The sequence below is a fragment of the Poecilia reticulata genome, chromosome 18 (assembly GCF_904066995.2).
Source record: "Poecilia reticulata chromosome 18, P_reticulata-male-v2, whole genome shotgun sequence".
NCBI classification, from domain to species: Eukaryota; Metazoa; Chordata; class Actinopteri; order Cyprinodontiformes; family Poeciliidae; genus Poecilia; species Poecilia reticulata.
In genome coordinates this window covers 2,706,397-2,720,399 of record NC_088847.1, presented here as the reverse complement: position 1 = coordinate 2,720,399, position 14,003 = coordinate 2,706,397, and the positions used below count along the sequence as shown (strand labels likewise).

The 14,003-nt window shown below is 38.7% G+C and overlaps 1 protein-coding gene across 5 annotated transcripts in view; it reads right to left on the bottom strand.

The window, feature by feature from the left end:
- Window positions 1–14,003, bottom strand: part of ehbp1l1a (EH domain binding protein 1-like 1a) — a 44,684-nt gene that overhangs the window by 5,280 nt on the left and 25,401 nt on the right. For 2 of the 5 annotated variants that reach the window (XM_017310564.2, XM_081599797.1), the window contains 11 exons: window positions 13,516–13,641; window positions 13,268–13,408; window positions 11,888–12,106; window positions 11,616–11,760; window positions 9,792–9,842; window positions 9,461–9,640; window positions 3,641–7,518; window positions 3,499–3,547; window positions 3,086–3,292; window positions 2,291–2,833; window positions 153–1,964 (listed from right to left, as the gene is read on the bottom strand). In XM_017310564.2, the coding sequence (XP_017166053.2) occupies window positions 153–1,964; window positions 2,291–2,833; window positions 3,086–3,292; window positions 3,499–3,547; window positions 3,641–7,518; window positions 9,461–9,640; window positions 9,792–9,842; window positions 11,616–11,760; window positions 11,888–12,106; window positions 13,268–13,408; window positions 13,516–13,641 (7,351 nt within the window). The remainder of the gene's footprint in view (window positions 1–152; window positions 1,965–2,290; window positions 2,834–3,085; window positions 3,293–3,498; window positions 3,548–3,640; window positions 7,519–9,460; window positions 9,641–9,791; window positions 9,843–11,615; window positions 11,761–11,887; window positions 12,107–13,267; window positions 13,409–13,515; window positions 13,642–14,003) is intronic. The other 3 variants (XM_017310565.2, XM_017310566.2, XM_008435077.3) reach the window with 2 other exon arrangements.

The following is a 14,003-nucleotide window of genomic DNA, read 5'->3' as shown; positions in this document are numbered from 1 at the left end:
TTATTACCTTTAATGCTGCTAAAAAAAATCAAACATATGTTTAAAAAGGTAATCAGAACCTTTCAAAAATAATTTTACGCACACTGAAAACTTAAAACAAATATTAGTTGAGTGCATCCTGCAATAGTTTAAAGCTTGTTGACTAATCTTACCTTGGATTCTTTGAACAACCAGCAGCTACATCTACAGACACAGAGTCCAACTCTTCATCTCTCACTTCCCTTCCCGTGTCTATTTCCATAAGCTTGCTTTCTTTTGTATGCTCTACATGCAGCCAGTCATCCTGAGAGGAAGAAACGGTGACAGTCCCAGACCTATTGACCTCTCCTTCGAGGACCTTTGTGATGTTCTCCTTCTCTGAATCTACTTTCTCATCATTCTGTAAGGTTTTTGTAACAAGTGATTCATCTGTAAAGGTCCAATCTTGCAGAATTTCATCCTGAACCTCTTCAGTATCCTCTATGGACTGTGTCTGAGTAAAGACTTCATCCATTGCTTCTAGCACATCCCTCTCCAACTGCAACAGAACTTCTTCTTCGCCCTGGACTGTAACTGAACCTCCATCAGATTTCAAGTTAAGAGATGTTGAACCTTCCTCTGCTTTCAGGCCATATGTTTCATCTGAGTTTGTCTGAGATAAGTCCATTTTTATGGAAGATAAATTGCTTGCGGGTGGTAAATCAGTGTTTCTAAGGTCGTTCTGGACTTGACAGAATAGAACAGACGACGTTGATTTCTTATTTTCTGGGACTGCTTTAGCATCTGCAACGTTGTCTGAAGGAGAAGCAGTTTTTGAGTCCTGTAGGAGTGCATCACTGGAGTGTTTCCTTCTTTCTTTGGGTACAGGTAGACATGAGGGTCCTGGTGATTTTTCTGAAGTATCACCATACACAGCATGAGTGCTTTGCTCAAATGTAATTCTGGTTCTTCTTAATGCAAGATCAAAACAATCTTCAGCTTGTGGTAAGTCTTCAGGTCTGGAAGGAATATTCAGCAGACTGCTTCTCCCTGCTGTCAGTGCTTCTCTGCCATGGGCTTCCTGAGATGCACCTACTGCAGCAGTACACTTGTCTGAGCTGGAGCCACTGACATGTTTTCTTCCACGAGGCTTTGGAACAGGATTTTTAAACATTAAATCTTCTGCCTTTTGGTTTGTAGTGTTGGATATATCAACAAATGTGCTACAAGCTAATGGCAGCTGGTAAACTTGATGTGAATCATCTCCTGCAGTAATGTCTTTGTAAGTACAGAATCTGCCAGCTTTTCTAACTCGCTTTGGAAGATTAATCTTCTTGATGATTGAAAGAGGGGCAGCATGCTCATCATGGAATACGTCTGGCTCTGGAACAGGGGGAAGGGTTTTCACTTCTTTTGCGTCCAAAGAAAGCGTTGTATTAAAAGAGGCCTGAACTCCGGCTGTGCTGTCTTCGTTAGGCCGGTCCGGAGCACTAGAGGGATGTTCTGTGTCCTTTGAGCAAACTAGCACTGTTTCTGTTTGTAAAGGTGGACTCTGAAACAAACCAGTCATTAGAGAAGGTTCCGTTACTGTTTCTTTCTTCTGTGTGTTTTGTGAAAGAACTGTGTTGCATTGTGCTTTATTGTCCAACGCAGAAAGAATGTGAGGTTTTGTGCAGCTGGACTGGACAGTGTCTGTCTGTAGAGAATTCTCACAGGCAGAGAGAACAACTCCTGGAACAGGCTTATGAAACACATGATCCCTCCTTCTGTTTGGCCTTCTTGGAGCTATGCATATCTCTTGATCACTTTCTTTCAGTTCAGGTGGAATCACTGGCTTTTTGTCTTGTTGAGGACCAGCAATGTCAGGTTGTGGTAACAGTGGATTATTGTCTTGATCACACGCTGATTGGTCCAAGGGTAAATCAAATTCTGCATGTCTTTGTTCATTACTGTCTGTAGGCTGAAGAGGAGTTGCAGACAGTTCTTTTGAACTCGTTTGTGTCGGGCTTAGAGAAAAGAGAAGACAGAATCTTCAGAATCAGCTGCTGTGTGATGCACGTCTTGGTTAGAAGAGACCAAAGTTTAGTTGTATTCTTAAAAGATTCTTCAACAATTAAGTGATTATTTTTATGATTTAATTTAGTTTCAGAGATGAAAAAATAGTACAAAGAATACAGTATTACTCAAGACATGAAGGCAGCAATGACCTTTTACGATCTTTGACCCTCACTAATTTCTGATTGGCATATGGTTATTCACATCACAATATAAGATATATTACTAAGCTTAAGTCACACACCATGCAATCAAAAAACAATCGACTATCACTCACCCTTTCTCTGAATGAGGAGAGAACAACATAATTTTCAAACCATCTTCTTCCACACAAGCCTGATCTTTTGATAGCAAACTTTCCATGTACTTTGATGTTTGAACAGAGTTCTGTTCAGTCAGAAATGTTTCCTTTGAATGTTCCTGATTCAGAGGTAACTCACGTTCATCTGTTCCTTCACTACCTTCTCTTACACCCTTGTTGTCCTCCTCTGCCAGTGGAAATCGATTCATACTTGAATCAAAAAGGGTGTCCTCAATGCCAGCAGTTGACAGCGAAGAGACTGACTGATCATCCACCAAGTCCCACATGTACGGTTCCACACTTATTGGATATTCTTGTTTAGTGTGAATGTCCTCAGAATTGTCATCTGTCTTTAGTGGAGGAGACCTGCTGTCAGGGAAATGTGGCCAAAACTCAGCAGAAGGAGCAGAAGGAGTTAACGTCTTTTCCTTTAGGCACACAGAAGGAACAGCGAGTGGGGGGTCAACGTCTGCTACGGCAGAGCTAGATGGGCCCAGGATGGATGCTACTGTTTCATAACTGTAAAGAATGAATGGGCACTGAGTATTGAACATGTAAGTCATTGTACAAGTTCAGAAAAAAAAGTTCAATATAAATTTACATTTCATCCTAAATTGGACCCAGTTTTTAATTGTCATTAAACTATAAGAAAAGGCAGGAAAAAAATTGAAAGTGGGTGTAATATTACATTTTTAAATTCTGGAATCTCAACAATCAAAAATTCTATAATTCATGCTATTAATTGTGGTTTTAGACTAATCTTAAACTTACCCTTTGTGGAAAACACCAACAAGGGCCTTTACTAATCCAGAAGTCTCATCTGCATTTGCTGATAAGGAGAGTTCACTCTTTTTTTCAGACACTGATCCATCTGCCTCCAAAACCTCCCATCCAAAAAGTCCTGTTGCCTCTGATGTATCCCAGGATTTATCCCCTGTCTGCATTTCTTCTGCTGTTTTATTCTCTATGTGCAATTGGCTGAGGACCCAAATACAAAGCTTTAAAACTGTGATCCATAAAGAGTTCATGGAATAAACTTAAGCAATGAAATGTATCATGCCCAATCTGCACAACTTTACCACGCACTGTGCAGGAAGAAGTCTTATCCCACACAATCTATGTTAAGCAAGCACTAAGTCACTTTCACAGCAAAACACACGGGACCACTGGGCTCCTCCACTTACCCAGAATACAGATAACGATCTACACTTTCCTTTGCACCCCCCTTTTCTTCTGTTAAAACAGCAACCAGATTAAAGACTTGAAAATTAACAATCCACACACAAGTATGTGACATATGAATGTTGAATGCCATTGATGTCTCACCATAAGAAAGTTCAGAGCTTTGACTGCTAACACATGATAAAGGAATGCCACTGCTCTCGTTGAGATTTGACTGCGCATGTTGGGATACATTTGCAGCATATGCTTCAGCAGCAGAAAGACGTTGAATAACCTTTGCTTTCAAATCAGCTGTGTTCACTGGGAAATAGCTGGGAAATCCAGGAATCTGAGCCAGATGTGGGCATGATGAAGCCAGTGCGACCATAGACTTCATTTCTGGTGTATGAAGCAATATTGCTGGCAAAGTTGCAGGACAAGCCTTCTCTTTTTGCTTCTTTTCGAACAGGACAATATTCTGTGGGATCCAGGTGTGTGTTTCTGTATATTCAGAACTAAGCCTTCTTGCAGATGGAAAACCAGGGACACATGAAACACATGGAGAAGATGAGTATAAGCTGACCATATCTGGTGGCCGATTTACCTTTTGGGCATAAGAAAAGCCATAAATTCTGGTCTTTTTGGGACATGATGTCACTAAAGTTAGCATACCTTTCCTGTTGTATAAATCTAGTTGCTCCTGTTCATTAATCAAGATACTTTTATGCTTGACCTGAGGTTTCATTAGTATCATTTTTGTTTCATTTAGCCATTCTGTATTTGGGCCTGGAGTCAAGGATGAAAATCCTCTGATAGATGAGGTAATAGGGCAACAGGGTACAAAATTAGTTATATTAGGTTCCATGCTGGATTTGAGTTTGAGTTTGGAGGGTTCCTCAGATTTAAGACATGACACACTGCATTGGGTGACAGATGGAAAACCAGGGATGAGGGAATCTTTTGGGCAAGTTGGGACTATACAAAACATCTCCTTCATTTTGTTTGTGTTACTTGGAGAGAAGTCAAAAGTATACTGAACAGTCCTTTGTGACCTGTACATCAATGAACCTAAGTCACGTGTCCAACATTCTTCTTTCTGTGGTTGAAGTGACAGGAATCCTGGTATACAAGAAGTCACAGGACACAAGGGAAAGAGACTGACTATATTTGGTTTATAATACTCAACTTTAGGATTAGGAATAGATGGAAAACCTTGACTTCTTGACACCCTGGGACAAGATGGCAAGAGAGAAACCATTCCTCTCACTTGTCTCTTGTCTCTGTCATGGGCCTCAATACTCAACAAGTGTTTATCTTTGACTCTTGGTTCAAACAGTGTCTCTCTGCCTACTGTCCACAATTTTGGACAATGAATTGATGGACATCCTGCAATCTGAGAGATCTTTGGACATGAACTCAAAATAGCCACCATACTTATTGTCTCAATATCAGTCAAACTGGTTTGTGGTTTGGATGCAAAACCAGGAATGAGTGATTCTCTTGGGCAGGATGAAGCAAAATGCCACATGTCCTTTGCATTGTCTGCAACATTTGGTAATAAATCAAAACAAAACTGAACAGTCCTTTGTGTCCTGTACATCAATGAACCTATGTGAGCAGGCCAACCTTCCTCATTCTTTGGTTCCAGTGATGAGAATCCTTGTATACCAGAAATGACAGGACACAAGGAAACGAGACTGACTATATTTGGCCTATAATATTCCATTTTGGGATTAGGAACCGAAGGGAAACCTTTAACTCTTGAAGTCCTGGGACAAGATGACAAGAGGGAAACCATTTCTTTTGCTTGTCTTTTGTTTCTGTCATGGTTATCAATAAGGAACAATCGTTCTTTGACCTCTGGTTCAAACAGTGTCTCTCTGCCTACTGTCCACAATTTTGGACAATGAATTGATGGACATCCTGCAACCTGAGAGATCTTTGGACATGAACTCAAAATAGCCACCATACTTATTGTCTCAATATTAGTCACACTGGGTTGTGGTTTGGATGCAAAACCAGGAATGGGTGATTCTCTTGGGCAGGATGAAGCAAAATGCCACATGTCCTTTGCATTGTCTGCAATATTCGGTAATAAATCAAAACAAAACTGAACAGTCCTTTGAGTCCTGTACATCAATGAACCTATGTGAGCAGGCCAACCTTCCTCATTCTGTGGTTCCAGTGATGAGAATCCTTGTATACCAGAAATGACAGGACACAAGGAAACGAGACTGACTACATTTGGCCTATAATATTCCATTTTGGGATTGGGAACCGAAGGGAAACCTTTAACTCTTGAAGTCCTGGGACAAGATGACAAGAGGGAAACCATTTCATTTGCTTGTTTCTTGTTTCTGTCATGGTGATCAATAAGGAACAAGCATTCTTCTTTCACCTTTGGTTCAAACAGTGTTTCTCTGCCTGCTGTCCACATTATTGGACTATGAAAAGATGGAAATTCTGCAATCTGGGAGATTTTTGCACAAGAACTTGAAAGATCCACCATATTTCTTGTCTCAATTTCACTCACTCTAGGATTTGCTCTAGAAGGAAATCCAGGGATCTTTGACTCACATGGGCAACTTTGTGAAAGAGAAATACTTTTTTTCCACTTTTTCTTTGCTTTGTTGCTTTGTAGCAGTACTAGAGCCCTAATATTTAACAATTTCTCCCACAATGGTTTATTACTGATTTGCCAATCTTTGCTGTCAGGCTTTTGGACAGATGGAATGCCAACCATTCTGGAGACAGAAGGACAGGTTGGAACAAGGTTAGCCGCACTAGATCCATTGAGAATGTCAGAAAGTTCAGAAGCAGATGGAAGTCCAAATGCACAAGCTTGTTTTGGACAAGTTGGGGCTAATGCTGTCATTCCCTTTACCGACTCTGCACTTTTTATATTATGAGGTACGTCATTAATTGTAACAGTTCGAACTTTAAGATGTGTGACTGTGAAGAGTTTGAACTCTGTAATCCATCTTTCACTGAAATTATGATTAACTAATGATGGAATGCCTGCAATTGGTGAGCTCATTGGACAAGAACCTAAAATGGTGATGTCTGATTGATAGAATGTGAAAGTAGTCTGTACAACTGAGTCTATATCTGGTGTATAAGAATGCTTTAGGACCTCTGGAGCCATCTTTTCTTCAGCTTCACAGTTCTCTTTTGGTGACACTATACTTGTAAAAGCTTTAGTTTGTATTTTCTTTTTTCTAAACACTTCCTGTTGAGACTCTGACTGTTTATCGTTATTTAAAACAGTTTTCTTTGATAGTTTTGTGCAACAATAACTGTTGCCACTCTTTTGGGACACCGATGGGAAACCTGAAATTCTAGCCTGCCTTGGACAACATGGTGCCAGTAAGACACTTTTTTTTTCATGGGTTTTATTCTCTCCTGATAAGAGTTGTAGTTCCTTTTCTTTCATGTGCAACCCTTTGTTCCAGATTGTCATTTGATCGGGAGGCCAGTGTTTTTCATCACTACTTAGTGATATTCCTGACATCCCAGGTATGTTTGTCATTCTGGGACAGGTTTTCAAGAAAATGAATTGTTTACTGTAAGATTCCGCCATGGGATAATGTGGCAAATAATCTGCACTAGGACACGAGGAGCTTTCATGCTCCATGTGTTTCATATGTCCTTGTGACTGAGGATCATACTCATTGCTTGGGTTTTCAAAAATTTGTAGTTCATTTTCAACAGTTTGGCAGACAGATAGCTGGTTTTCCATCACAGTTTCTTTTTCATTGTCATCAGAGTGTACCACCATGGAAGCACTAGCTGATGGGGCAACATCAGCCGATTCTTTTGTCAGTTCTGTTTTTAGAGGTTCCTGTATAGGTACACACAGAAGCTTCTCCCTGTCTGAGGGACATTTCCATGTTCTCACTTTAGGCTCCTGCAGCTTCATGGTTCTCAAAGCAGGAGCATTTTGTGACTGATGTGCTAAAATAGCTCTTTGAGTTTCTGAAATGAGTTTTCTGGATTCAGTAAAAAATGGGCATGGAGGTTGTTGTGAAACCATGTTCTCATCTCTAAAAAGAGAGTAGAATATAAGAATTTAGTCACCATTTATTTTGGACAATACCAAATTAATAAATAACGTAAATATTTATAAATGTATTCACAAAATGGACACAATTGTCCTACAAATGTGCATCACAATATAGCAACCAACTACATAGTGTATTTCATGCTTAACAGCAAAAATGCTATTAATTTCAAAGAATTTTCCAAAAACCTCTTGAAAAAGTATGCATTCCTTCTCAACTTGAACATTAAAATTCATTTAATGGGTTGTCAAATCTGTTTAAGATAAATTTTCAAAACAACCTTAAAATCTCTGATGAAAATATTTTGTGAAAGCCTAATTTATGAGAAAATACAACCACAAGAATCTTAGACTCATCGTTGTGTTACTGTAGTTTTGGCACATCGTTGTCAAAGCGAAACTATCCTAGCTCTTTGTGGATGAAAACACTGTCTTGCTACAAAGCAGTGCCTCGGTTTTACAAGACTGAAAACAGTTAATTATTTAAATTTCTACATTTTATCTTGCAATTTTCATGAAAAAAAAAACAAATACTGCTCCTATATAATCAACCCCAGGGGCAAGAATTGTACTGTGCAGAAAATAAAAATAAAATTGCAAAACTTTAAGATGTTTGACATTTTCAAAATAAAATAAAGCACTCTCAGCCTCTTTCACTATCAGAGAAGTAATTAAAATTATGGCAAAGGAATCAGCAAAGGTGTAAAAAAGCTTCTAGTGAGGAAACTACTTTCTACAAAAGAAAAGAACTGAGACATCTTCAGTATCGTTTTATGATCATCCCATGCTTCTATGTGTGTCTGCAGACCCTTTGTCCGCGACCTGGAGAGATTTTTGTGCTGCTTCCCTTGTAGCTTTGCAACTTTGCTTCTTCTTCCTCTTTTCTATGTTAAGTGACACTAAATTAAGGCATGTCACTGTAAAATAGCAATTAATAGTCAGATATAATTATCTATCTACTTTTAATCCACACATTTATTTCTTTTTCCTCTTTTTAGTTACTGTCAGTTTTTTTATAATTACTTGGGATGCGTTAGCACCATGTTGTGCTACAGAGTTTCAATCAAACAAATGAAGTCCACAATACATCGTATTCAATAAATTATAATATGTATCCCTATAATATGTAGCCTCTGTGTACTCAGACCTAACCATACACAATAGTCTATAAAACACACTCTCACCTATTCTGTAAGAAATCTACTTGGTAAATCTGGTAAACTAAATGAAAGAGACAAGATAGTAGCACATTTTTACCTAGACATTTAAAGTAAATATCTGGCATTAAATGCATGTGCTACTCTGAGTCTCACCAATATCTTCTTCATTTAATTTAAGATCACAAACTTTGTCATGTCCCATGCTATTTGCAGTTTTATTGTTACAAAATATGGTAAGTATCAATTGGTTTCATACTTTTTCAAGATTCTGTAGTTAAGAAAAACCAAATATAAAGCGTTAGAATTTGTTTCTCTAAAACAGCATTTCATAATGCATGCTTAGCTGTTGTTTACTCCAAAATTTACAACAAGCTTTGGCATACTACTGCAAAATCTGTTAGGATTATTAACTTCTCTTTAGGTTAATGCATCTGTTGAGGTGACTACATGAAGGAGAGTGTATGGATCTGTGATAGCGACCTCTGGTAAACTGGTGGAGGCTATCTTAGTTATTTATATGTTTGATGGATGGATGGAACAATGAATGGATGGATGGACGGACGGATGGAACTTATAAACCAATATTCTTGCTACCTTTTGAAGATGTCCTTTGCTGAATAGTAATGTGTTATGCAGCTGATGGACCAATGAAACGGTTTTGCTACAACATCATGCATCAGTCATGGAACTTCTACTGAATGTAAATCACTAAAGCCATGCAGCATCTAATGCTTCATTTAGGCAATACTGTCAATCTAGACTTACCCACGCTCACTATGTCTGGTACATATTTGTTCAACAGAATCACAACACAATGACTCTAAAGAACACAAATCTCTTGGTTCCCCTGAGGACAAATGTATAGGACTTTCCACAGTGACTTCAGTAGTGTCTGTATCTTTTACAACAGTTTGTCCTTTTTCAGTATCCCTCTGAGCCACGGGGCTGGAACAATAAGATAATAAAGGGGAAATTTTAGATATGATAAAATATTATGGATATCTATAAAAATGCCAATAATGAGCCAGCCAGCTAAGGATGAAATTCTTATCATTCATTGCAAAATGCATCACACAAGCCAAACAAGTTAACTCACCTGTCACTAACAGTCAACAACAAGGGTACATCAGGATTCGAGAGCCACATTCTTAAATGAAAACAGAGTCCAAAAGCAAATATTTCAAAGACGAACCTGGTGGAATAACAAAGAACTCCAAATCACACTGCCATTTCCTAACCCTTTGTCCTGAAGTGAACTTGTTGTTCTTGGTGCCACGTTATTACAGGGTTGCAACAATAGACTTTGAGAAATCTTTATTTTAGATGTAAAACTAGCATAGTAAAAAATACTGTATGATGTTTGGTTTCTATAAATTTGAATAAAATATTATCACACGGAGAGAAATGTTGAGAGCACAAATGTTGGTCCATTGGAAGTTGTGTTTGGCTTTTTCACCTCTCTGCTCTTCTTTTTTTCATGCAGAAAGTGATACAAACATCTCTCAATATTTTTTTAACTTATAGCTAATGGTGAAGCAGGGTGGCTTTGTCTAAATTCACACCAGTCAAACACAATATGATAAACAACAATTCGGGTAATGTTAGTCTTCCTGTGTTTACTCTGTAGATTCCAGTACAGAACGGACCTGACCGCGTCATCAACCCATCAGGTAAGAAAATGGTGACCTCCATGGGTGAGAAATATAACCAGAGGTATGCAACTATTGAAGCAATAAGTTTTTACATATCACAAACAGCAATTATTTATTTAATAGGAAAATTACAACATATTTAGGCCAATATTTTCAACTAATTGTGAACCCCTTTAAAATGTACTCTGGTAGAGCTGTCCTCTTACCATAACTTGAGAATTAAACAATGTGGGTGATTCTCAGTAAAAGGATTGATTTCCTTTCCAAGCTACATAAAAATTTAACAAAATAAATGTAATACATTTCTAGGATTTCCTTGTTTCTTCACTTTTTTATTTGTTACATTTGAAGAAGCAGTAATTCACCAGGTCTGGGTAATTATCATGAATCAGAGTTTTATTTATTTTTGGTATGAAGAACACCCTTGTAAAAAAATATATCATTTGTGTCTATCATATATTTTTATATCAAGCAGCCTCCCATACAGGGAGCTCCTGCTCAGAGTATTGCAGCAGACAAAAACACTTTTCTGGGCTATTGAAAACATAAAAATGAGAGATTCAGGTGCAGAGAAGGAGGCTTCACAACATCCAGCAAAAGCCAGTGCTGCCACCAGGGTAGAGCAAGGTCAACAAAGATGGAAGGTGAGTGTAAGAAAATCTGCAGTCAGTGAAGCAAAGATTTTCAGATAGTTGATTGGGTCAGACAGTTAGTCTAAACTGGCTGATATTTGTTTTATCCTCAACCACTTAAAACCGTTTACCAAAATCTAATAGGAAATAGGAAATGCTAAAGCTTAGGAAAATTGGTTTTACTGATAAATACATTTATAATATCTAATCTCAAACAGACTAAGTCTTGCTTTATTACTCTTCTTAAATAATTAAAAGTATTTTTTTTCAGTTAATTTCATTCCAAATGCTTAAGGACTTGATACATACATTTTAGTTGATTTTGCAAAAAATTTTAAAATGTTAAAAAAGAAAAACAAAATGTTTCCCCAGTGGAGGCTTCTTATTTCAAACAAGCATAATGCTTGAAGTTGGTGAAACATTTTGTTGCATTCATCAGATCTGAGTCAGCTATGGTCTGGCCTCAAACAACTGTTACCTTCAAACTAAGAGACAAGATTAAAACCTGGTTTTCATGTCACCACAGCACAAGATGCACAAAGCGCTGCAGTTTGTTTGTCAAGCAAAACATACAGAATATTCAGAAATGCTGGAGCTACTTATTAAGCAGCCATGCTTTAGTGCACATATACGCACCCTGCTGAAGCTTTCATGAGCTCCACTGCTGATGGTGCATCGTTTTTCCGCCCCGGTGCTGCGGAGCCTGTCCTCAGGCTGGCTGCTGCAGGGCCTGAGCTCAGGCTCTCCTCCTCACTCAGGGTGCTCAGCTGTCTCTTAAACTCTAAAGACAAAGAGAGCAACAAATGAGATTGTACTACATGGTTCAATGCTGATGATAACCATCACTAGTGTCCAGACACTATTTACAGCTTGTGAAAGCGTACTGACCCATGACTTGGTTTTGTTACCTGCTTCCTGTCTACTTGGGGAGACTATGACTGTTTCAAATATGTGTAGCTGGGGAGGATGAGGAGCCCCAGAGAGCAGAGGGGCAGATGAAGGACTATGACAACTGGGTGAGTGGTTCTCTACAGTGATACTGCCATGAGGTCTCCCAGAGGAAACATATCCTGTCTCTCCCTGCTGTTTCTGATCCACAGACTGAGCTGCAGACGAACAGGATGAAACTGGCAGGGAGGAAGAAAAGCATGGATTGAAGGACGAGGAGATGGGAAGAAAAGAAGGGAAAAAAGTATCAACATCAAGCTAAAGTCTGAAGCAGTACTAACAGCATGCAGGGAGGCGTGTAGAGCAAAAGAGATTGATTGATGTGGCATGACCTGTTAATCAATCCAGTGGGTTTGTCAGCAACTGACCAGCAATTTGTCCCAAAGTGAAATGTCCCTTACTAGGAGGAACTGAACTCTCTTTTCCTTCGACAATGTTGTCGGGATTTATCAATACGAGCCCTTTGTGATCATAGAGATTTGGTGAAAAATAATTAGAAAATATGACAAATTGTGGGGAACAATTACACAGAGTGTTTGGAAGGCAGAATATGATTTAATTCCACTTACAAAACTCAAATGAAATCTGAAAAAATGTAAAAGATGGATAAAGACCTGCGGCTGATCTCATGAGCAGCTGAACACAACAGTGATGGGCAGGAACTACAATATGCACATCATGGGAACTGCAAATAAATATCCGTTTTCTGTCATAACTAGACTGTGTGTTTAATGGTTAAATCTTAAAAGGAATGATGCATTAAGCTATATGTGCTTGTTTCTGTGTGCTTTGTTTGCAGATATGTGCTGCAAATCCTGTTTTTATAAAGTAGGTCTAGTCTTTGTCTAATCTATTTTTCACAAAGCGGTAAATAATGTAATGTAAAATTAACATTCAATACTGAATTTCACTGTATATTCCTGTTATTGGTAGCTCTATGGCAGAATGAAAACAGCCTTGTTTATTGTTTCTGAATTCACAGACAAAACAATGAAGCTGTTCTGTTTAGAATAAACCTCCCAAACCTAAATATCAATGACGGTGGGAAATATCAGCAATTCTTTTCAAACACATTAGTCAGCAGTCACTCAGGTAAAGTGTGCATTATGCCACTTTGCAAATTTTAGGAGATTAACAGAATGTTTTAGTAATCCTAGGTATTGAATTTTGTCTAGACTACTAAACAGGCTACATCAGGCAGGGATAGTTACAAATAAATGAGTGATTCAAGTGCAGGCAAGTTTAGACAAAATTAATTGAAGCAAAAAATATTTAATCTACTACGCATCCCACTAACAACAAACACCAATAGCCTGGAGAGAGTTTGGTCACAGCATTACGTATTTCTGTTCCCTGCTCTTTGTGCAGCACCAGAGCTTCTCCTGGATGACTTTCAGAAAGACGCAAAAACTTAGGGGAGAGGGCCGGCTGTGCTAGAGGGGCCTGAAATTTAGGAGACTTCCATTCGGTCTGCCAGGAAGCTAGAAAAGAGGAGCAGGAAAATGGTGGGAAGACACATAAATAGCATAATTCTATTATGTGTCAACAGTCCACAGTTCTTTACTGTGTCTTCATTCTTTTTTTTTACCTCTCTCAGGGGCAGACGGGAGACTTGTGGGCTTAGTGAGGGTACAGCCCAACTCCACCATTGAGGTGGGTCGATCTTTGGGCTGCCTGGAAGCAGGAGGCTTAGGAGGGAAGGTTCTTAGAGGAACTAAGGATGAGGAGCAGAAAGAGGGAAAAAGAAATCTCTGGGGATTCCAGAAAACACAACAGGCATAAAAAAAAGTGTGCAGTAAGAGAAACAGCTGAAAAGAGCCCATGTTTACATGTGACACTTCCTTTATGGTTACAAGGACATTTAAATAATGTTTGGACATGCCAGTGACTTTAAACTTGAATATTAATTGATTCTTAAGTATGTCGAAAAACTAAGAGCAGCCCTGATTGGTAATGCACCCAAGCAATAACAGACATATTATTGGAGTGCAGTAAAGAAAAAGTGAGATTCTTAGGTAAAGTCTAACAAGTCTTTCAGAAGGTGCAGCAAGTGGAGAAACTAACAGAGCCTTTTTC